General features: G+C 40.1%; 1 protein-coding gene across 1 annotated transcript in view; it reads left to right on the top strand.

Moving 5' to 3' along the window:
• LOC115646086 (zona pellucida-binding protein 2-like) overlaps positions 1 to 22,334 on the top strand; it is a 62,675-nt gene extending 40,341 nt beyond the window's left edge. Inside the window, exons 6-11 of the mRNA XM_030551568.1 lie at positions 4,628 to 4,846; positions 6,540 to 6,616; positions 8,677 to 8,842; positions 14,968 to 15,129; positions 15,788 to 15,860; positions 21,317 to 22,334. Of these exons, the coding sequence (XP_030407428.1) occupies positions 4,628 to 4,846; positions 6,540 to 6,616; positions 8,677 to 8,842; positions 14,968 to 15,129; positions 15,788 to 15,860; positions 21,317 to 21,728 (1,109 nt within the window). The 3' untranslated portion in view covers positions 21,729 to 22,334. The remainder of the gene's footprint in view (positions 1 to 4,627; positions 4,847 to 6,539; positions 6,617 to 8,676; positions 8,843 to 14,967; positions 15,130 to 15,787; positions 15,861 to 21,316) is intronic.
• The last annotated feature ends 3,354 nt before the right edge of the window (positions 22,335 to 25,688 follow it).

The following is a 25,688-nucleotide window of genomic DNA, read 5'->3' as shown; positions in this document are numbered from 1 at the left end:
AGTTAGAGAGGGCCCAATTTGTAATGCATATGGGAAAACAGAATCCTATAGTCCCAGGGGGTCATTTCTTTCGGCTCTTTAAAAATAGTGACTAGCAGGATGAAATCAAATTATACTTTAATTCTTATGGGATATTATAAAATCCTGCTCCTACATATCCCCCTTTTGACACTAAGATTATTAATCGCCAGTGTCACTTCTTATTTAGTCCACGTAATAGAAAATACTGGGAGGTGATTTGGGCCTTTGGCTTTAGCTTTACATACATTTGTTTTATCCACCAGCACATTTTAAACATTTTAATTAAACACATACAATGTAAAACCAAAAACAATTATGGTAGTAATATTAGTATGCCAGTAGTTGTGGGAGACCATCCAGAAAATGTTATACCAATGGTAAGCTGTTATGCTTTTATGCAGTGGCAATTTTTAACATGTCCCCATTTGCGTGTATAATATGAATAGTTCAGTTTTCCACATTTTTGTTTTTATTTTTTTAGGAGCCATGTTACCTTTTTACCTTTTAACAGATGATTGGTAACTGTTTGCCATTTAATGCCAAGGTTGATAGAGAACTCAGCTAAATCAGTGCTTACAGTAAGCGGAGACTCTTTTGTTGTTGTTGTGGCAAACAGTAAATGTGATTATTGGTAAACACAGTACTTACATTACATTTACATTTGTCTTCTGGTGGGTTGCTAGCACTTTTTAAACACTTTTCCCCAAGAATTAACACATACACATAGTCCATTATACAGTACTTTGGATTATCTGAAAGACAAAAAGAACAGTTTTCTACCCCTTTTGGGGTGGCATTGATTATTGCTTAAAGATTTTATTCTTTTACAAATACCCTTCCTGACTGCAGGCAAAACAGAGGAATTACCCCCATATTTTCCTGTGTGTTTTTTTTTTGTTTTTTTTTTTGTTTTGTTTTTTTTAAATAAGCAGGCCAGGTTTTAATGGCTTCTACATTTTAAGGGTTATGCAAGAATTATTTCACTGTTTAGTTATTAAATTCATGAGGTGGTGTACCTTAAGTTTTGCCTCTTATATAGCAGACCAAGTTTGTAATGTTTTCCCTGCTGTGTTAAGCTTTAAGTTTATTCACAGGTAATAGCTGAGAAGCATCATTACCATATTACTCTAAAGGATTTTTCCAAAAATTATACATACTACAAGTTGTTACAGGGGTACTCACTAACATTAAAGTTATTTTAATGTTTAATATTAACAGTAACATTAGCATCAAATTTATTAAAGGTATCTTGTTATACCATGCCTTTTATGTAGGCAGTTTGTTTGCTGACCAGGTATGTTTTTTATTTGCAGCTTCGTTTGTGCTGGCAGTTTTTACCTTTCTTTATTAGTTAGGTAATTTGCATCAACACAGGCTAGGCTTTTGGATTCAAAGCCATCAGCAGAGCTCAGAGACTCTGTTTTAACACACATGGATCTGAAAAAGAAAACACAGCCTATTGCGGCTCTTTTTGGAGCCCTAATAGGATTTTAATTCAGCAGCATGTTTTATTTGCTTTTTTTTTTTTTACATCCCTTTTTATAATATACGCTGCACATGTCCTACGGAAAATGCACATTTTTTTTTATACTATAACTTTTCAAAAACATTAGCCATATTAATTTTTACATAAGGTATAACTTTGTTTTGTTTTTTTTAGAGTTTTCATATACTTTTATTAAAGTGACAGTCTGATTACACAGTCATTTTAAGGCTCAGTGTTTTTAACATTGCTTCTTTTTGTTTTGTGCACCTCACCTCTGCTGTTGCTTCAGAGGGTCACTGTTAACTTCTTATTCTGTTATTACAGCTCTTATCTGCTATTGTTACAAAAAAACAAACCAAACAAACAAAAAGACTCCAGAATCTCTACCTATTCTCCTGATTCTGACTGCCCTATTGCAGCCATGACTTGGTTTTCATTTAAAAACATTTTAATTTTTGTAAAGAATCAAGTTACCCCTTAAGGGTTAAATGCTAAATCCCAAAGCCAAACAACACTAATTACCTGTGTCTTGCAAAAAGGTCTGTCAGTTTTGCAACTTTGAATCAAAGAGTCAAATGAACTTTTAGTGGCATTAAAAACAAAAACAAAATCAATTTATCTTACACCTACAAAACAGTAGTTTTACAAACCAGATGTGTTGGTTTAGATTCTTAGAACTTTACATACACAGACAAATAGATACATACACATTTTCTTTTCCTTAACATTTTTTTTTTCACACTGCTTTGTTTTTGCATAGCTGTATATATATAAGGATTATTTACAGGCACTCTTCTGGAAAAGGGCCCATTTTCCCTTCAGAATGTCTGCAAAGAAACCAAGAATTCTCTCTCTTTAACATGGTCCTTTTTAACATTTTCCACAAAGTTTAACTGCTTAATTCTCTCCAGCCTCTATAGTTAACTTTTCACTTTCTTTTCTTAAAGCACTTGTTTATGTTCCAAAATGACACCTTTATTACCTTAGATTTCACCCTTTTAAGTATTGTTCCAGGGGTTCATGCCTGCACTTACTACTTTTTTTTTTACTCCTGACACTATTCCCTTAGGGCTTTCAACCTGTTTCTTTTCTGCTGCTTGCCTGCTTGTCTGGGCCCGATCCTGCTTTTTTCAATGAACCGTTTGTGAATGATATTGTGGTCATTTCACAATTTTGAAAGAAATGTTCAAGGAAAGGGACCAGAAAGGGTGGGGGCTAGTTGAGGAGCCCCCCCCCCGCCCCCAACCTTGCTGAATTGGTAGTGGGACACTATAAAGAATCAGTTTCTGAGGCAGACAACAAAGGGGAACAGAACAAGGGACTTTTTGTCCTTTTTACAATGAGATGGGAGTATGAAGGGGTTTGGATCGATCCGGGGTTTGGAGAACGGGGTAAAGTGGAGCGCTCGGTCTAGTGGTGGGAGAGGAGGCTTTTAATAAAGCTTTTAACTTATTATTTGAATAAGTGAGAGAGGCCAGTTTTGATTTTGTCCACCTATGATTTGCCTCTTCCCACCACTGCATGAAACAATTAACCTCTCCTTTAGCCAATTTAGTTTTAGGTTGGTCGAGTTTGTCCTTTAAGACGTCCACTCAGTCTTTGTTCCAAGATTTTAACAGTGGCCACTGAGTTTTGGGATCCTCCTGAGTTAGCCTAGACCATTTTCCCAGAAATTTACAGGAGTCTGGACCCTTTTTACAGGAGTCTGGACCCATCCTAAATACATAAAATGAGCCGGCGTTCATTTAGGGAACTGTCCCGACTTAGACGTCTGGTTACCAGTACAGGAGGACTTTCACACACCAATCACACAAGAAGGAAATTCAGGTTCGTCAGAGCGATGCCTGCTGCAACACATAAAAGGAGCCCACAGGCTACTGCCTCAATTGCCCTTGCTTTCACACTAAGGGTTTTACCCAAGGTGTGGTGCGGCTGCAATTGTGCAGATTTCACTCACTCAGACCGCGGGGAGAGGAACCCCTTGGTCGGCCGATCCCCAGACAGAGACGGCACCCAGACTCAAACACTCCACAAGAGGACAGATAGACACAGAGACAGGACAGTCCTCAGTCCGGACAAAACACAGAAATAATTACCTGACCAGATTCCTGATGTCAGATCCCGGGAACCAACAGGTTCGATGGCGTAGACCTCACTGTGGCTGTGCGCCTTTCCGCTCTAGTGGGGGACCGCTTGGGCCAAATGCCCAGGTGCCGGCTGCCACGGTCATCCCACAAAAACAGTCAGGAATCACACAGCCCCAGTGAAGACGGTTGCCATCTTGGTGGAACCTCCAAATTGTCAAAGTTAGAATCAGGACTCACAATTTGTCAGACCACTCTGTTTTATTAGCACAGCGCTCTGCCAATAACATTCAGAATATGTGAGCGGCCATGCAAGGCCAAAACAGTCTTATTTATACAGATAAAAGAGCGGGAATCAGACAAAAGAACAAAGAAAGCAAAACTGTACAATTCACCTGGGGCACAGCATGCATATCCTACTTCCTTACTAACTCTTTATGGATCTGAGGCTAATACTTCACCAATTGCCCTTAAATGGTGCAATTGTTCTATGTGAATGTCTGTATTCCTGACACCTGCATTGCAGCATTCCAACAGTTTTTCTTAAAGGTACAGACAGCATTTCTTTAATCCTTTCTATTTTCACAATATAATTCATTCTACTTTCACACTGCTTTTACAGATCCATACTAACAAAGCTACCCCTCTGATACGTGATTGGTTGAGTTCCTCTGCTATCACAATAGTCTAGGACTCTTGACAAGGCAGAGATACAGGCTTTGCTGTCACACAGATGTAACTCAAAGTCAGAATGGCTGGGAATTTAACAGTTGGATCCTAATGGAGCACAAATTCCCATGATAATTGAACTTGGTGATATTTTGAATAAAAAGTGCTCTTAACCATGTTTGTAGCTGTTTCTATCGTTTGACAGTGACTCAACAGACATTCTGGGCATCAGAGTGGCACGCACAATGACAATCTTGTATCTTAATACATGCATATATATATATATATATAACTAATTAGAAGGAGATATATAGATGAGATACAATAGAAAGTTTATATAATTGAGAGAGAATTTTCATTTTTATAGTATATCATAAGCCAGGGAAAAGTATACATCTGTCATCTGAATTCAAAACAGAAACCTGTGAAACCAATGCAGTTGCTTCATTTGAAAAACAACTATTAGAAAATATGGAGAACTTAATCCGTGATCTTCAATGTGAGATCCAGCAGTGGAATACACAATGCCATGCAGCTACAGATACGATGGCGATGCTAACACACAAACTTACATTTCAGTTTGTGGGTAAGATATATATTTTTCTATTAATTAAATATTTTGTTACTTACAAATGACATACATGAGAAATGTTGCATGATTTACATATAGCAAAGAAAGAAAAATGATACATGATATTTGTGATAAAATATGTTTTTGCATCTGTGTTCCCATGTCAAAAACTATAGCTCATATACTATGAGAAGTATCTCATTTGCCCTCAATTTTCACAACTCAACAGTTAGTTCTTTTGATTCTGATTCTGCTCCCATTGAAATCAATGTCAAGATTCCCCACTGATTTCAAAGTACACCATCAGGTCATAAATACTTTAACTTCAGTCTCTAGAGTCTAGTTTGGGGTTTACCCAGATGCTGTGGTAATAGATTCTCCAGAAATACCTTAGATTAATTTAGATAGAGAATTAGATAATTCATTCCAGTGTATAAGGATCAACTTTTACACCATGAACTAAGATCACAGGAGCTATCTATCTTGATTTTTGGAAATGTTATTTACAAAAAGTAAATTGCTGAGCATAAAAAGAAGTAAACCTAACCTACAGAAGCTGGATATCCAAAATAAGCTAGATTCAGAAAACATTTTTTTATACTGGAAATATTAGTTCCAGTGTAATATATATCAACATTAAAAACTTCTACTTGAATTACTCACCTACAATAATTTGTATTTACTCTACAAGGGAGGGAAAAAAACTCCCCCCGCCATTATTTCAAGCATCATGTAAACAAAGAATCAATCAACATATGGATGGTTTGTTGTTTTTCCATTTGTTCATAATTTTTTGTGTGAGCTCTCTCATGCATATTCAAATAACAATTTGAAATTAAATAGAGATTTTGACTGATTCTTCATTAAATAGGTTAAAGCAATTGGGACACAGGTCAAGAAAGCTCGTATCTGCAATTTCCAATTGATGATATGATTATCTGTCTGCACCTAGAGGCTATACAGTGGTGATGACCATATTATAAATACATAGAATGGATAGATTAAGTAAGAAATGTTGGATGAACTCAACTGTATTAGGTTACTGTTCCACTCATCTGGGGAAAAGATCAACATGACGAAATAGAGATAAGGATTTAGATCTGCTGTCACAGTCTGTAAAGTTAAATGAGGGATTTCAAAATTATAGATTTACATTGCTCCAAAAGTTTCCATACTACAGCAGACCATACTGCAGTCAGTCTGGTATCCTGCCATTGGGAATGTTGATTCAGAATAAAGTGAAAACATTTGTACTTGCAGTGAGTCACTTATGCAATGCTTCATCATGTAGGTATGTGGGGGAGTGGGAGGGCGGGGCAGGGATTCTTTTTTCAGTCCTGCAGGCAGTTAATTTTAGACCAAAATCATAATGGTTTCTCCTACCAATCTATTTTTTTTCATCCTAAATCAATTTTAAAATGGAAACTACCAGCTTAGAGTAACTCCTTGTGTTATAAAAATTAATTATGACATCTATTCTTGGATTCCATGCTTGATGACCATTACCAAGCAACCAGAGTGCATATAAAAATGACAAAAAACAGACTTTTTTCAGACATTTTAATTACACCTCACCCCACTCTCACTTTCTACCAGCCCTATAAGCTCTTGGAATTTTCAAATAGACAAAAAATTTTAGATCCCTCACATATTAACATAAAATATTCAAATTAAAATATTAAATATCCTTCTCTCTGTTAATTTCCAGTTTTTCCTTTTGCATTGGCATTTGCAGAATCCTGTAAAAGTTCAAAATGTGAAAACTCCACCAATTACATCAAAAAGGTACAACTATTTTATTAAGAAAAAAATGCAATATTTTGAAATGTGATTTTTGATCACATTTTTCTCACACTGTGGTTATATTAAAAGTCACAATAGATAGAAAAGGACTCTTACTGCATTAGTATTGCATTTAATAGGGAATCTGAGGTACTTCCTTGAGAGTTTGAAACAATTGCACTTTATAGTTTGGTGCTTTTTTAATAGACTGATTCATTCTAACATCACATCCAAAAATAACCCCCCTAAACATTTTGCTAGGTGCTGCATTGCTGGAGAAATACACAGCCCACATGCAGGGAAATTCGTCTCACTTTTTTGTTGACAAACCAAAATACTTGGTGGCAACCAAAGTCACAGTTGGCATTAATTGGCAACTCTGTTGTTAAAATCAATAGGAAAGCCAAGAATCAGTTAGGCCTGGAGATTGAACTGCCTTCTCACCCGAGAACTGGTGCCTCAGAAACAAGCTTGAATCACTGCTGATGCCCATTTTTTGGATAATCAGAGGCCTTCAGTCTCCAGGGCTGTCATTTTGGCACCTTTCCCAAGTGTTCTATTAATATATATATATTTTTTAAATATACCTTTACAGTATAAACTGATTGATTCACTACTGCCCTAGCTGAATAATCCTGCTCTTTATCATCTCCTGTCCCATTATATTTCTGAGCATCATAATTTGTTCTTCTCTGGAGCTTTGGCATAGCCATTATACTTTTCTCATCTTTCTACATGCCAGTAAAGGTGAAACCAGTCATCAATTTCTTGTATTGAATGGCCTTGTCCACCTCTCCTGGGCAATACAGTAGACATGGTATCTCTGAAATAGGACTTCAACAACTGGACCACTGAGTATGCAACAAGTGCAGGATGATGTCCATATACACCTGGTACTGTGTGTTGAATTCTTGGATGGCCTTGCACTGGTCTAGGAGAAATTCACTGTCAGGTACAGCTGTAGCTCCTTCAGAATGTGGTATGCTGATTAACCAAACTTAGAGTCAGCCTGATCTTGTGCACTGTAATCAACATTCTGTGTGTACCCATTAATTTTTTCCTTCTAGGAACTGACACACAATTACATTCATGAAGTGTATAGTTAGAGGATATGATCTGCTAGTCATCTTTTTTTCTCTCTCAGCTGACTGGACAGATTTTCAAAACTGTATGCGTGATGTGATGTGCAGTCTGCTGCTGCTACTAGTAATGACCCCTTCCTCCCTGCCCACGTTTCCCCTTAAGCTGACCGAGTGGGTCAGGAGTCCGACAGCTGGTCGACATAACTGTTCTGACTTCACATACACAGTGCAAATGAGAGAATACTAGGAAATTGAGTTCCAGAGTGCAGGAAGAATAGGATTGAGGCCATGAAGAAAAGACAGACAATAGCCTGCCAATAGCTCAAAGAATTTTTCTTCTGCTTAGTCCAAAAGCCTTTGGGTTTTTTGGGTGGGGGGAAGTGGGGAGAACAGTTATTTCAGAAATTACTTACTTCCTCATGTTTCTCAGAAGCCTTGTCCTCTGGGCTGTCTGATGTTACTCCTGTGATAGTTTTTAAGACTCTCATACTTTTTTAAAGACTGTGCAAACCTTGTGTTTGTGCCATGTGATAGTGTTGGATTCAATTATGGCTTTGCTGTGAGCCCAGAATAAGAGGCAATTTGGTGTTGTGCCAAAGTATCTTCCCTCCTGGTTCCTGTTCTGCTCCAAGGGAGGACAAAACTGTATTGCGCTGTAACTGGTACAGCATACGTTCCCCATTGAGTGACTGGAGATATGCTGGCTGGTGCACTGGGGCTGCAGGTGTACGGAGCCATGGCTCTGCCCAGTCCTGGTCCCATTCTGCCCCCTCCAACCCACCTACGCAAAGGAGGCAGGGCTCAGCACTTCTGCAGAGCCTGTTTCCTCTCCCACTCCAATACCCATGATGCTAGTATCCAGTGCAGGTGGAAGGAGGCATTTTGTTCTCTCATATGTTCCCGTGCTGCCACGCTAGAAGTCTCACGATTTGAATCTGAATAACTTATTTCTTCTTCTTTTTTTATTATTGTTATTTCTAGGCCTACACTAAGATTAAACAATTCTTTGAAGTCCAAAATACTGAATCAGATCACATTCGCCAGATACATTATATTTCTGGCTCTCTTACTGGTAAGAAAGTGGATCACTGCAAACCAGGATTTGGTAAAAATATAAACAACAGTACGCTGTGTCCAGGATGCTGTGGTGAGTGTCCGAGGCTTGTTTGGAAATTAATATCTAATTACTTGCCTTAAGAAAAATATGGGGTTTCATTCCCATCCTACAAATGGAAGACATCCTAATAATTAGGAGTATGTTTACATGTACCAGGGCTCAAGGCTGTGGTATAAACAGAGATCTTCAGTCTCTGGGCCTTGTCCCCCCTTGGATAAAAGGTTTTTTTTTTTTTTTTTTTGCAACCGCATTACCTATAATGTTTTAAGACTGTAGTGTAGGCAGGGAAAGTTTTGGTGTGGCCCATGTTAGTTGGTCCTGGTGAGCCCTATAGAAAGCCTAGCTTACAACAGAATCAACTAATGTGTTAAAACACAGATTGCCATCTCTACACTGGGGTTTTAAAATGCGTTAACTAATGAGTTTTGAAAATACACTTTTTATCCTCAGGTGGACAAGCCCTGGGACTAGAAATCTGGCATTGTCCACATGCACCAAACTCATTTTTTTAAAAATGAAAAAGGAGAGGCTTTGACTTTGATTCTAAGGCAGGCTGACTGGGACACAGAGCAGACTCCATATGCTCAGAACTAGAAAGAAACCTTTAATGGGGCATATTTTGAAAAGCCTGTAAGTTATTGGTTCTTAAACTGGGGGTAACAACCTGGTTGTGTGGGGGGTCACGAGCCCTGACCCCAGCGTGCAGCTGCAAGTAGTGAGCCCTGACCCCTGCACTAGGCTGTGAACCCCGACTGAGATGCATGACTGCGAGCCCTGACCCTTGTGTCGAGCTGTGGGGCTATGAGCCCTGATCCCGACAGGGATGTGCAGCTGCGAGCCCTGACCCCAATCCCTGCACCAGGCTGCAAGTTCTGACCCCAACAGAGACGCATGAATGCGAGCCCCGACCCCTGCACCGGGCTGTGAGCTCTGACCCCGACAGGGATGCGTGTCTGCAAGCTCTGAACCTGGTGCGCGGCTGTGAGCCCCGACCCCTGCGCCAGGCTGCAAGCCCTGACCCCGACCCCGTGCTGGGCTGCAAGCCCCGACCCCGACCCCTGTGCTGGGATGCAAGCCCTGACCCCGGTGTGCAGTTGTGAGCTCCGACCCTGGGCTGTGAGCCCCGACCCGAGCCCTGCGCCGGGCTGTGAGCCCCAGCGTGCGGTTGTGAGCCTCGACCCTGGTGAATGGCTGCAAGCCCTGACATGAGCCCTGCACTAGGCTATGATCCCCGACCCCGGCGTGTGGCTGTGAGCCCCGACAAGGTCACATGGCTGCAAACCCTGACCCCAGTGCCAAGCTGTGAGCCCTGACCCCTGTATTGAGGTTGTCAGGAGGAGCCCAGCCATGCAGGTTAATCAGCCCAGAGCTCCGCCAGACACAAGGTTGTTAACCTGCACCCCTGCCACACACAGAGTTGTCAGCCCCGAGCCCCGCCACCCACTGTGAGCCCAGCCAGGCACTTGGTTGTGAGCCACCATCATCACCATTTGCTGACCTCAGAGCCCCCAAGTTCCTCCAGCTCAGCTCCACCCCCAACTCTGCTCCACCTCCAACGCTGCTCCACCTCCAAAGAAAGGGCGCCATTTTTCCTCTGGCTGGCCCTGGTACTGAGACAACATTAGAGGGCTTGATTTGCAGCTGAACAAATACTTTATTCATTAACAGTCAGACACACAAGTGCAAACTTTCTCCTGAAAATAATGGCCTCTTGTACTGCTAAAACCGCTAAAAACCAAAAGTATCTCCAGTCTTACATTAAATTTGGTTTTACCAGTATCCTCACCTCTGGTATTGAAAAACCACAATGTGTCATTTGCTGTGAAGTTTTGTCTGCTGAATCAATCTGGCATTGTCCATGCAAACTGCAGCGACATCTTGAAACTAAACATCCTGAGCATAAAAATCGAACCATGGATTTTTTCAAATGCAGAGAAGACACAACAAAGAAGGCCAGGCTTGATGCTGATGGAAGTTTCCAACAGCAAACGTCCTCAGCTGTGGAGGCCTCTTATGTTGTGTCATTATGAATTGCCCGTACCAAAATGCCACATACTGTAGGTGAGGAGCTTATTCTGCCAGCCTGCAAAGACATTGTTGCACTTATGGTTGGCAATGATACTGCCAAAAAACTGAATATGCTTTCCATGTTTAATGATACTGTGAAATGCAGAATATGTGAGATGTCTGAAGATATCAAAAAACAAGTTGTGCATGAAATTAAACATTTTGCTTTCAGTATGTTCAGCCTGCAACTTGATGAAACTACTGATGTTACTCACTACACACAGCTGATAGCATTTGTATGGTATGTTAAATGCCGGGGATGTTAAGGATGAGTTCTTAATTCTGTGAACAACTTGAAACAACCGCAACCGCACAGGACATTTTCAATAAGGTGAATGCCTTTTTCGAAAGCAATGGCATTGAATGGTAAAATCTTTGTGGTATCTGTACCAATGGTGCTCCAGCAATGATGGGTGCATGGTCCGACTTTCAGCTGAAGGTAAAGTGTGTCTCACCTAATGTGATTGTCACTCATTGTGGAATCCATCGTCAAGTCCTAGCTGCAAAGATATTGCCAATATGCGTTAATGCTGTGGTGGATGTTGTTATACGAGCAGCGAACTACATTAAAGCTCATGCTCTGAATAGTCATCTCTTTCCAGAGCTCTGCAATGAAATGGGTGGTGAATATGAAGTTCTGCTTTTCCACACTCAAGTCTGATGGCTTTCTAGGGGATGTGCATTAAAGCACATTTTTATACTTCATGAAGAGATGGCAGTTTTTCCCTGCGAAAAGAGAAACAAGAGCTGAACAAAATGTTCAGTGACAAGAAATGGCTTCTCTACTTGGCATACCTAGTTGATATCTTTGGTAGCCTTAATGATCTCAATCTGTCACTTCAGGGAAAATGTTCAACAGTAATAGACCTGATTAATAAAATCAAAGCCTTCCAGATGAAGTTGGATCTGTGGTGCAGGAAGCTGGACACAGACAGATATGGCATGTTTCTGACACTTTCCTCGTTCAGCGAGGAGGAGGAAGTTAATTAATAGCGCTCTCAAATCAACAGTCAGTGAACATTTGAGAGCCCTTCATGAAGAGTTCTCACATTACTTCCCAGCACTATCAGAAGCACTTCATTCCCTGGTGAAGAACCCTTTCAGTGCGACAACTGAGCTGCTGCTGACCTGCTGACAATCTTCACACACAGGAACAGTTTGTCGACATGATCAATGATGATGAAGTAAAAGAAGAATTCACACAGCGGCCTCCAAACCAGTTCTGGTGCTCAGTTGCAAGTGAATACCCACTGGTGTCTGAAATAGCCCTGAGAGTCCTTCTGCCATTTCCCACTACCTATGAATGCGAGAGTGGATTCTCAAGCCTTCTCACAGTAAAGACGAAATCTCGAAACCGGCTTGATATGAAGGATGACATCAGATGTGCCCTTTCTAAAACACCACCAAGAATAAAACTTCATCATCCATCACACTGATTTTTGGCTGCTTCAGGTCATTAACTGCTGTCAAGTATTAAAATAAAATTCTACTTAAAAATAACTTCCCCATTTATATTTATTTGATAAAAATGTTTTTTAAGTCTTAATTTAAAAGCAGTGAGAAAAGGTAAATTCATTTTAAGCAACAGGGTTTAAAATTAGTATTTAACATAGTGTTAAATATAAAAAATATGTTTTTTTTAATTTCTAAAGGGGGATCGCATCAGAAGCTTGGTGTTCAAAAGAGGTCACCAATGCAGAAAATTTGAGAACCACAGCTTTAAGTGTATGTCTTCACTTTCAAGTTAACTCAGTTATTGGCACTCATGCGTGAGCACTCAGCTTGCCCTAGCTTGGGTGTGGGGCAGCCACACTGCAAAGCTAGATTCTAATGCATCCACTTGACTGGTGCTGTACTCATTTTATGAGGTGCTAGGATTTCTGAGGGGCATATTCCATGGGTCTTAGCACTGCAGTAAGGTGGGCAGTTTTGGTTCTTTCCCAGAAAATTGTGGGAGAACTTGTCTGTCCTTCTGGGCACACAGGGAATTGTGCAAAGGCACTGAAGGACTATCAGCATGCACTGCTGTTTATCTTGGGTCTACACTGCAAAGTGGGCAGATTTCCAGCCCAAGTGTAAGCAGCACTCAGACTGGGCCAGCTGGCCCAGATGTAAAGTGAGTGAGGAGGTTTGTTCTGTGTGGATGGGAGCCAGATAAGGGGTAACACCCAGGTTAAAAGCCCAAGTTAACACTGCAGAGAAGACAAGCCCTAAATGGTCTTGAGATAGAAAGGAGGAGACTGTGTAAAGTGGAACACAATTCTCCATTTTGGGAAGCAGAGAAGGCTAACAAGACATTAATGTGGACCTCAGTGTGGAGTGTTAACAGCCTCATCTGGACAGGAAAACTATAGAACTTCTGTGGTTGGAAGATGCATATGTAGGTAGTGTAACATTTCCAACTATGTTAAAAATATTGGAACAGTTAAGGGGGAGTGGAGACATGAATCCAATGGAACCCTCTCCGGAAAAAGAAGAGACGGAACTAATAAAAAACATTAAGTCTGTGAAACCACACTTTTCTGGAATTCTTGAGGTAGCACATTCCATGCTGCAACTTCTATAGAGGAGCTGAACAAGCAAACTGACAGGATAAAATACATGTTCTTCCACACAGAGAGCCTAAGCTTCCACGTCTTTTTGAAAAATATTCAGTACTAGTAAAGTGTTCTTATAAATTCTTTGTAATGTGGGTCAGCCACATTGCAAGTGGCCAAACGGGCTGCAGTTCTTGATTAATTTAGTCCTTTTTTGTTTGTGTTTCCACTGAACAAAATCAAGATTTTTACAGTATGTTATTTACAATTGTTCAATAGTTTAGGTAACCAAATTTCAACCTATGGATTGCTCACAAATTGTTCATGGCATTCTATTATTAGATATCTAAACTTTGCTATTCCAGTGTTGCAGCTGGGTCCCTAAATCATATGGTATTTATATTTCCTTGAGTGGATAATCTAATCCTTAACAATTTCATTCCATCACAAAATAGCTTTAGTGTTTTACTTAAGTAAGTCTCAGGTACAGGTCTGAAATATGTTTTCCATGAACGCTTGTATGAACAAAAAACTTTGCTCATGAAAATCAGACAGGAAAGGATGTGAACATGGGCAAATAGATGTGTGATTCAGATTTTGCAAAAATGTTCACAAATACTTTCCCCCAGCATCTATCCAGCACTCTCGTCAAGTATTTTACATCATTCTCACTAATTTCCTGAGCACTGGAGGGACCTGAGAGAATTTGGGCCTTCGGGGCTTGTCACTGGGTTTCAGCAGCTAGGAGGGGGGTGCCTTAGGTTAAATTTGTTAAAACATACATTTGGCAGTGATCATTCTTTAAAAGGTGACATGTAAAGGTGGTGAGTATGTTTGAGTTTTTCCTATTTTTATAGTGTATAAAGAAGGCTAGAATTGAGTTTTGCTTAAAAAAAAAAAAAACAACCAGAGGAAACAGTCTTGCCTACCCTGTTTTCTCAAGAACACACTATTAATAACCAGTGAGCTAATATTATTATGACATTGTAATCTGATTAATTGGGAGGGGAACTGATTTAAAAGTCAGTGGGGTTTGTTTTTTGAAAATCCTATTAAACCTAACTCAAATACCTAAAAAAGGTTGAAAGAAAGGCTGCTAAAATTTCTCAGCCCCATGTCTTCAACTGCTGACTGAAAGCCATTCCCCATCTCCTCTCTTTCCCTTCTCACTTTTTCAATTATTAAACAACAAAAAATCTGTTTAGGTCTTGTTTAGACATCAAACCAAGGGAAAAAAGGACCAAACCTGTTTTATTCCCATCTTTGCAGGTCTCCTTTAAGGTGGAAACCTTCCACACTTAGCTTCAATCTCAGTGATCTCTCTTTTTTTCCTTCTATCTAAAGTAAATTTGAGCTCTAGATGACTTTTTATTTTCAAATCACTGATAACCAACTTCGCCTTAAAACCCCATGTTCATCAAGCCTTTGGTCAGCAAAGCACAAACATTATTTCCTCTTATACAGGCCAATAATTAAAATCATTCAAACAAAACAATCTAATGTATGTTTATTAAAATCCATTTTTACTCTGTTGTACATTTTTTTAACTAGTAACCTGCCCACCTGGTCGATTCAGTGCAAGATATGATACCACATGTATTCTCTGTGCATCGGGGTCCTATAATAAAAAGTACGGGCAGACTGCATGCAAAAACTGTCCAAAAACACAAACTAGTGATAGAAGAGGAGCCAAAACTGAAAGGGAGTGTCATGGTAAGTTATTGTCAGTAAAGAAGTACACTGAATTGACAATGATAGAAGTGGTGTGGAATTGCTAGTTTTTAATTATTCTTATCGCAAATGTATGTGTTTTCTATCACAAGCTAGCAGACTTCTTAGAAATCTCCCCTACCAGACTTATTCAATGGCCTCATCTAGTATCATGCTGTACAAATCCATACAGAAGACCCAAGTTCATTTCCCAGTCCTTGGACCCAAATCCTCTCTTGCTCTGTGCCTTGTCTGGTCATTTACACCAGGTCAAGTGAGTGCAGAGAGGGTGTAAAATTTTACTGAATCAGAATCGTAATGATTTGCACTCACTTTGCGCTAGTGTGCAGGACAATGCAAGATGGGAGAGTCACTGAGAATCAAGCCCCTTGTTTCTTGATTACCTGGTCAATGTGCTGTCATTGACAGAAAGAAAATACAGCATAAGAATGAACCCCTATGGCTAGTTGTTGAAATGCTTCCAAATTAACCTTTATGATGATTTCTTTTGGGCTCCCACACAAATATTCAGTTTCAGTTTTATCGTTCAGGCTCCCCATTCAGACTGTCCATATGCTACAGTTAGACAAGAGGAGACAAAATAAATATGTGAAGTGCTCTTTTCTATTGGTTTTGTTTTGTTTTTGTTCATCTTTTTCAGGAACTCTGCAAATCTGGATTGTTTTCTTAATTTCCTCCTTAGGAACAAGCCTTATCCTAGTGACAGCTTGGGCGTAAGAACCTTTATGGCATTGTATCTATTTCTATTATGCTTTAATACTCTTTGTTAGGTAGGACCCGTGTACATCCCTTCACTTACAGAAACTGAAGGGAGCCTGTGACATTGGATCTGATCTTGGAGTACAAATGAGGGAAGTGCTGTTTCCATAGGACACTCTTCCCCTCTTCTCTTGTCTCTAAGCATTGGGAGCTAGGTGAATAGGAGACGGTAGATCTCCACTTGATTCTCACCCACTCACACTCTCTGCCTGTGCTGATCTAAGCTGCTGCAGACAGTCAGCACTAAGTTATCCTACTTTCTCCTCTGTACTAGCGAACCCTTCCTTCCCTAATCTCCTTGAAGGGACTTTCTGGAGCAGCTGGCAACCACAAATGTTGCTGGACGCACATCTTGGGGCTATAATAAGCCAATAGCTGGGCAGCTGTGCACAGGCCAGAAACCTTTGCAAATGTCCTTGCATTTGGTGGACCTTGGATATCTGTGAGTTGCAGAGTACAACCTCCATCCTTTGGTGCAGTGAATGGAAGAATGCCATGGAAACTGTGGAGAGTTTGTGTCAGGGTAACCAAACTATGAAAGTGGGGCCCACACGCACAGCTTGCCAAGAGGCGGAGGTCCCTATCGTATCAGGATACACATTTATAAACATTTTGTATAAAAATAAATGCAGAGGCCCATATTTAGTTTGTACCAGTATTTTCTTTGATGGATTAAGCTCGATGCTGGTTATTGCATTCTACAGGAGTTAGATCAGGCCCATACTGATTAAAGGTCACCAACAATCTTGCTCAGGAGGAGGGAGGCTGCATTTAGCCCTCAGGGTGCCCTGAGTGTCCTAGTTTGACATTAATTTGTTTTCTAACATTTATTTCATTATATTAAGTAGTTCTCTGCTGCCATGATGTAGGGGGTAACTTGCTTCACTCACAGTGAAGAATTTCTTACCTGATAATTTTCAGTTGCTCTCTTCATTCACCACAAAAGGGTAATGCACCTCACTGTGCAATTCAGAGGTTGGCCAAATTTGCTGTTGCTGGAGGCACAAGGATTAAGTCCCACCCTTTCACGCAGGCCACCAGAAGAGTTCGTCCACGGTTGCAGAAACCCTTCAGCAGCTAGTTATTAGCATTAAGACAATAACTAGAAATTACATTAACTAACCCTTTAAGCAATTATGTAGGTAGGGCTTCAAAGAGGAGTAAAAAGTTCAATTTGTTACAAACTGAATTCCAGTTATTTAGCAGACTACCAGGTTAGATTGAATGAGGAGAGAAGCTGCTAAAAGGAAGAAAATTATTAGGTGAATTTCTCATTCTGCTGTAGTTTCTCTCCTCCTTCACCACTAATGGGAAAGCAGTGAGCAGACATTCGCAAAAGTGGAGGGGGTGGGGTGCTAAAGCAGAATTTTAACATAATTATTAGAGTAGGGTAATAGGTAGAAATAGAGTTTCCCCCATATAAAGCAAAAGCTTTGTAATGTAAGGAATTATTTGAGATACAGCCCCCTGGCACCTCTTTACCAAAGGATGCCTCTAAGAGGAATCAGAGTAGCATAGCAAAAGGACTGACGGTAAAAAATCCATTACAATCTACATACCACAGATTATGCTGCTCTGTGTTTGTGTGTGTGTGTGTGTGTATGTATATATATATATATATATATATATATATATATATATATATATATATATATATATATATATAAAATCTTCCTACTGTATTTTCCACTGCATGCATCTGTTGAAGTGGGCTGTAGCCCATGAAAGCTTATGCTCAAATAAATTTGTTAGTCTCTCAGGTGTCACAAGTACTCCTGTTCTTTTCTCAGAGGAATGACACCCTAATAGGAAAATGTTCCTCAGATGTGGCTCAGACATTATTCCCACAATGCATTAGGGACCTTACAGAAGGACCCTTGATTCCTTTCATGAATGGTCTCCCAGATGCCAGTTGGTACAAGATTTTAACATGTTGCTTGCAGCAACTTTGAGGTTTGAAGGCCTTGGTATTTTGGATAGAATGAGATGCACAGGAGACACCTGGCATATATATGATGCTTGATGTGTATCAGTAAAGCTGTAGCAATACCTATTTATGCCCCACATTCTAAAGCAGTTTTAAAGATTGGAACAAAATGATGGGAGAAGTATCCCCCAGGAGTTATGGAAAGAAATAGACATAGGCAGAAAGATTTCTGGAGCTATAAGCATTACCCTTTCCTCACAACAGCAGCAGTGTGGTTCTTGTAGAGAGAGGAATTATGGCCACAAGTGTGTCTAATCTGGCCTGTTTGATTAATTTTGACACCTGATGATCTTTACATAGGGACTCCATTGTGCCAACTTAAAGAACACGGTGAGGACTGGTTCCTACTTTTTTTTTTTTTTAGTGTTTAGCTGTAGGACTCTGCCAACCACCCCTGAGAAACTATCAAGCAACTAAGAGCTCCAGAATGGTGTGGTGATGATAATCAGTGTCATCATTATTACTGTTATTGCTTGCACCTTTCTCTGAGGCAGCTGGTACTAGCAACTGTTCGAGATAAGGTACTGACTTAATGGGCCACAAGTCTGATCCCATATGGTTATTCCTATGTTTTGTTCTCACACATCATCTGTTGAACTAAAAGGATGCATGTGCTGAGATTTTGGCAAATTGTACAACACAAAGTGTGAGCTGGAGCCTGCTTTTCTGTGAGAACCCATAACCCAAGTTGTCTGGTCTTCCAGATTATCTCCCCACTCTGCAAGGCATCTTCCGTAGTTTGTATGCAAGAATCTACAATGAAAATTGGATTGAATTAAATGTATCTGTCCATAAATGGAAATTCAGACATGATTTGGAAATGCCTAATTTTGCATTGTAGCTGTTCTGCATGACAGATTTTATGAAATCCCAGCCAGAGGTTAAAGCCGTGTGTAGTGCCAGCAAACCTAGTTGCTGGAGACAATTGCTTGTAGATGACCACTACCCAGAAATGACTAGTGCAATGAAAATTTGGATTTTTGTAAATCTTTACCATGGTGGTAAAATTGTGGTCAGACCTAGGCCTATTTTGACCTCTGGGTGAATAATTTTCTGTTAGGCTCAAGCTAGTCTTGATTTTAAACTGGTGGGTTTGAGTAGTTTCTAGCAGTTGGCAAGTTAGGAGTACTCTATTTCTCTGGCCAGGCCCCTGATTGGGTAGAGCTCTGTAACTTAACACTTGACAATTGCTGTTACTATTACCAGCCATTCCTTAGGAGTGGAGGTGCAGAGAATAGATCAAAAAGAGAGTCTTGTATAGGCATTGTAAACTCCCAAACTAAAATGTTAATTTGTTTGTTTGTCATGCTGAGGATTTTACTGGTTTGGGAAAAGGTTTCCCTGCTTCAGATTTTTCCCTCTCATAGAGAACAGTCCTTCCTTCAGCACTAGTGGTGCTGGTAGTGACCGACAGAGGATTGCTCTGCTGGCTTTGACAGTGAGGACTCAGGCTTCTCTGCATTCTCAGCTACTAATTTCTCTAATGTTTCCCCAGACATTCTCACACCTGTGGACTTTGGATGCACAGGGTCCTTGTTTGGGGAATCTGGTTATGATTGTTTGCTACTCAAGTGTTTAAGCACTACTTTTTTTAAGTTAGGAGCTATTGCTCTTATCACAAATCACTTGGAGCCAGGAAAGGTTAACAAAGAATATTTTACACACCACTGTAAGGATTTGACCATGATATGAACAAGATATCTTGCACTCCAAGCACAGACCATACCCCTAGACAACAATCCAGTTGCTTGCCACCAAGTAGGTATTCTCAGCTCTTAAGAATATTTTTGTCTGAATGGTTATAGCCAAGGATTTTACATTTCTCAGTAGTGTCTCCTCACTCTTATGGTGTAAGGCATCTTTTGGAACAAGGTCTGACTAGGTCAGTGGTGTGACTATTGCTTTACTCAACCTTAGGTTCCCAAAACTTATGAAGTATCCTGGGGTGTTTATGCAACATTTTAGTTTAACATTTAGTTTTAACCAGATGTCCACATTCTAATTGTATGATGTCTTTACAATGGAGAGTACAGGAAACCCTGTCTCTCATTATTGCTTGAAAGGAAGGTATTTATTATTAATATAATGAGCACGTTGTGAGTCACTGGCTTCCTATCCTGGGAGAACCATGTGAGATTTTTCTTTTTGTGATGGTATGTGTATGTAGTGCTTCCCTTGACTGGAGGGCCGTTGCATGCTATTCATCCTGGGCTTGGGATGCCCCAACCAAGGAGAATAGCCCCCTAGGTGGCCTGGTAGCCTGAAATGAAGCTCCTACAGGCTGCCTAGGACCCTAGTAAGTTCTGTAAGAGTGACCTAGTACCTCTCAGGGCTTTATACTCAGTAAATCAGGAGCTCTTGACCATAGGAAGGGATTTATCACTCATGCCCCTGTAATCCCATGATGGCACAGCTGCATGGGAATAAAGTCCTCATGTGCCTCAACTTCTGGGCACAGGCTGCCGCTAGTGCTGCTTATCCTTTCATTGGGTGCCAGCCATAGAGACCGACTCCTTCCTACTTTTTAGCCTCTGAGCCCCTTTCCCTGGCAAAGCGAGGGCTGGCTGACTCTTAGCATCTTTCCCTGGCAGAGCAAGGGTCCCTGAGCTGAGAGCCAGCCAGGCACAATTCTCAGTAGGCTGCAGCCTGAGACAGGGCTGCACTTGAGGAATAGGCTTCTCACATACCCAGACATGCTGCATGGCGTGCTGTGACAGCTTCTGGGAGGAGAAAAGCCCCAGCAAACACCAAGAAAGGGTTTAACCCTGATTTTAACCCTACTTGTTTATTAACATTACAAACTGCTGCCTCCCAAAGAGGATGTCTGCTTTGGTCTTTTGGGAGTCTCTGGAGTTTGCTGGACTTAAGCTTCAAGCAGGCTGTGAGGAGATCTCCCTTCCCAGGGCATCTTCATGCCCACGGTTAATTCTTCCTATGGTGGAGTTGCAGCTTTGGAGTAGGGAATTTTGCAGGGTCCTAGCATAGTGATCTGACTCCAAGACTTCTACCCTATCAGAACGAGGGTTGGCAGTTTACAGCAACATAGTGGAGGAAACCTACTAGACAGGCGCTGTACCAGAGGATTAGAGCCTTAATACTCCAGTGATTGCTCACCTTAGAAGAGTTGAAATTAAGTCTCTCTTCTACACAAAAATGTCTAATTTTTATTCAAAATGGTCAGGAGAAATTGAACCAACCATGAACCTGTTCCACTGCCAGAGGCAGAAATTCTGGTGGCCTGAGCTGAAGGGCAAGGGCTTAGTCCTCTGCCCTCTGGCAACAACACTGGGACCGCTTCCAAATTCCACAGGTCAGAGATTACCCAGTCATTATGAATGAAGAGAGAAGTTGTGCAGCAGAAATCTGTTCTGCTATTCACACCGTGGACATTACTTCCTGACTCAACATTTTTTAAATCCCCAGAATAATACATAAATGTTGTAGAAGAACATTAGCAGCCAGATATATAGAGGAAGCTGAATCTGAACTTAAAACCAGACTGAAAACATTTGCCAATATTGCAAGTGATGCAGAGATTGAAGAGCAAAGAAGTAAACTAAGAAACCCAGACAGATATGAGAGAAAGAATCTGCCCAAATATAAAGTTGGGTTTATAGAGGAAGAGTCCATTGGATTATTAAGCAATGATGGCATAACAGAGACATCAACACCTGTCGGCTCAAATCCATCTCCTGACCGTACATGGCCAAGTGAAGTAGAAACAAGCTTTGAGGAAGGCAGATCACAGGGTACTTTGGAAGAAGAAATTCACTGTGTTTCAAAAGGACTGGTTTCTAATCCGCAAAAGTTTAACACAAATCACAAATTGTCTTAACTTCTCTGTGTGATGTAGGGTGAATTGTAAAGCAAAGTACTGATCACCTGTTGCAAAATGTGGGGTTAACGATCCTTCGAAAAATATCCATGTCCATAAGGATATTATCTTAAGAGTTATCACTTATTTTTTTTATCTACAATAGGATATATACTTTATAGTGGTGTGTTCTGGCAGCTGGAAAAGCAAAAACTGTTTAAAAGATCAGTATTCTCCTTCAGGCAGACAATTCTCCTTAAAAATGTGTAGCACTGAGTTTTAGGAGCCCCATTCTGCAGCAGCATACTGAACCATTTGTCCTCTGCAGAAGTATTAAATACTTTCTACAGATGTATGTTAACAGATTTTTATTGTTTTTTTCATATCCAAGCTATTCAACTGTTTGATAATGGCTCCAAACTAATTAAATTTCTTACTTTCTAAGAACGCTACAGAACCAAAACAGAAGTTAAACATTAACTGATATAATTTGATATTATGATACAATACTGTCATGTTACATTTTTCATAACCTCAATGCAAACTACATGTACAGTAATTTTAATGTGCTACATGCTTTGCGGTGTGTATTATGCTCAGAATAAATTTAGAGAAATTTTAAATTCATATGTTATACCTGTTCAAAACTGAAGTTCATGTGTACAAAAATGGTATTGGGACTTCAGCTAGTAGCAAATCCACTGGATGGTTTCAGTATTATGAAGGTGGGAAATATTTTGGTCTGTTAATTTATATAATAAAAAACCAAGAATTTGAAAACAAAATTTGGGACAGACATCCAATCAGATAATTCTTAGTATTCATTTAATATCATTTGAACATTTTCACAATGAGCTAAATATTCAAATACTGCATACTGTCGTGCAGCTAAAATCAGTTGTTAATCCATGGAAACCTAGAATTTCCCGTTAAACATGCTCTCTATGCCAAAAAATAAAATAAAATTAAGAACCTTTTATTTATTCACCGTTTCATCAGCAAACTAATGACATATAACTAACACATCAAGTATGCAGTTAAATATAAAAAATATGCTCATTCAGCTTCTAAATTGGTTCCCTAATTTGCATATGAATGTCCAGTTTCAAATGTACACCTCTACCCCGATATAACGTGGTCCTCAGGAACCTAAAAATCTCACCGCCTTATAGGTGAATCCGCATTATATCAGGTTTGGTCTGGTACGGTGTACCGGCAAGAGTCAGTACGCCGTGCCGGATTGGACTGGCTTCCCTGGCAGTGATTTAAAGGGCCCAGGGCTCCAGCTGCTGTGGGGAACCCCGGGCCCTTTAAATCACCACTGAAGCTCTGGCACCAGGGCTCGAGTGGGGATTTAAATGGCCCAGGGCTCCACACCAATTCGGATATAATGCGGTAAAGCAGTGAGGCTCAGGTGGCGCTTTAAAGGGCCGGGGCTCCCCATTGCTTTACCGCGTCGTATCTGAATTCGTGTTATATCGGGTCGCGTTCTGTCGGGGTAGAGGTGTATTTGGATGCCCATAATTTCAAAATAGTGATCACGGAAAGTAAGCTGCCTCCATGCATTATAACAATAGCAGTAGATTTCAATGTGTTAGCCAAGCATAAGGAGAAGACAAATATTGGAACCCCTTTTTTCTAAACAGTTTTAAAATCAGAGGTGAGTCACACACTGGGCTCTGCAATGACTCATAACCAGACCTATCCTTGGAGAGATGGAAGAAGCATGAAACAAACAAACAGTGGATCCTGGAGACATACCTGTGCAGTGGATGAACAGGTATAATGGCTCAGAGGTGGTTGGTGGGTCCACTGTTAGAGGATTGTTGTTAAATCTGTTCTACAGATGTAGCCTGCATTCATTCATCCCAGTGAGGGAATAGGTGAAGTGCACAGAGCTACCTTTTAGGGGTACAAATAAACTTTTCAAAGAAAATAGGTTTGGGTAAAGTCAAATCCAGCAGAGCAAAAATAGATTATTGAATCCCACAAGTATGGCAGACTAGATTACCTAGAAATGAAAAATAAGTAGTTGAAACAATCCTTTACCTGATCCAGATGGAAGAAACAGCTTTGCAGTCTAATCATCAAGTAGGAAACACCTAGGCCCCAATTTTGCGAAGAACTTAACCACACATAACATTGCTCATGTAACCTGTTCCAGTCCATTCTTAAACAGTGGCCAACAGGTTTGTTGAAACCCCTCAAATAGCAGTTTGTAAGCGTTAACAAAAATATGAACTTGAGAAAAATTCCAAGGAGAATCTGTCCCCAAGAAAGTTACAACTTGATATACAGCTGCAAAAGCAAAGCCTGCATAAAAGTCAAAAGGATCAGTGGGCATGTATAGGTAATATATTTGGAGAACTCCATTTGCTAGTTAACCTTCCTTTTCCCATCAAAGAATGTCTATGCAGATCCCCAGTGTAGGACAATGACAATATAGTAAGTCAGGAAGATGACTGAAGAGTACTCAGTTAAAAAAATAATTGAAACATCATTCTCCTGAACCAAGCATTGGCGCTAACTCCAACTTTGAGCCGTGGACCTAGCACCAGACATAAGAAAATAATGTTTTGTGAAGGTGTCAATTAAGTCATGTCAGCCCAACAATGGGAAGGTACCACAGTTTCTCGTGTTTTTCAATTTTGCCTTGTGTGATTCCAGTTCTTTATTTGACCAAATCAGACTTCCACTGACATTGTGATAAAAAAAAAGTGTCATCAACCTGTAACTTGTCAAGCTCACCCCAAACCCCACATTTATAGTCTCCAGATAATGCACTTTTTTCTTTCTCTGAAGGAGTCAAAAGTTTTGTAAGAGTCTAGAAAATCTTCCATAAAGTAGTAGTATGCTTTTAAAATAATTATTTCCTTGTTTCAACCCAATAGTGTGAGGGAATAGCCTAATCTTATAGTTTCTGAGGAGTCTGACAGTCTATTGTTTTTCAAGATTTCAGAATCATCTTCAGCTTCAGTGAAGATGTACTGAGATGGTATGCTGAGCTATTTACTATCTATTCAAAGACCTTCAGTATTTGCTCATCCAACACACACACTTAAAAAGGTGCATTATACAAACCATGGTTTGTGAACCTACAAATCCTTGGGACTTGAATTCAGCTCTTACCAGATTGAATCTCTGGGAGTATGTTTTCTGCACTCTCTCTCTCATTGAAGACTTTTCTCTTCCTGGCTATAAAATCATACAAGTACCACACATGCTATTCCACAAGGAAAAGATGGTTTTAAGGCCTCATCCAAATTATTTTTTTAAAAAATGGTAAATAGATTTTCATATATAACTCCTCATTTATCTGTAGACCTCATGATCTGTGTGCTGAAGCAAGATTATATAGGCTAGGTGTTGAAAGATTGTTTGCTTATTTGTTAACAACTAAGGCATTCAAAGAAACCTTCCCAATTGTTTGCAGCTTTTGGTAAGAAGTCTAAAGTCCGAAGCCTTTTTAATTCAAAATCTTGTCACGTGTACTATGCTGTTATCAACATACTGGAAGACTCTCAGAACCAAATAGATTAAGAGCATATTCTACAAAAGAATGACTGCAACAGTGGTGTGAATCAAGAGTATACTTATCTATATCTATATATTGAGTCTTTCCAGTGACATTTGGTGGACACACTCAAGCAGATTTCCTACATGTGCATCCAATTGCCAGAAGTATGTTGAAATTTGCACTGAGCAAGAGGGTACTTTAATCAAAATATAGCATGCTCTTTTCACAACATACTGTACAAAGAAGACATATACTTATAAAAGCACTTGGAGGAGGTTTCAGAGGGACATGTCAGATTATAAAATTAAGTCAATGGGACTCTGCAGATGTAAGAGCCTGACTCTGTCAATCTGCTTTGCAGAACTACACCCCAAAATTTTAGTTACTAGTGGGATCTTAATTCTATCCTTGATCTTTGTGCAAATCCCCAGCTGATAGCTGGAAGATCATCTGTGGATTGAGGA

This window comes from Gopherus evgoodei, chromosome 2 (assembly GCF_007399415.2).
Source record: "Gopherus evgoodei ecotype Sinaloan lineage chromosome 2, rGopEvg1_v1.p, whole genome shotgun sequence".
Classification (NCBI taxonomy): Eukaryota; Metazoa; Chordata; order Testudines; family Testudinidae; genus Gopherus; species Gopherus evgoodei.
This window is presented reverse-complemented; position numbering and strand designations above follow the sequence as displayed.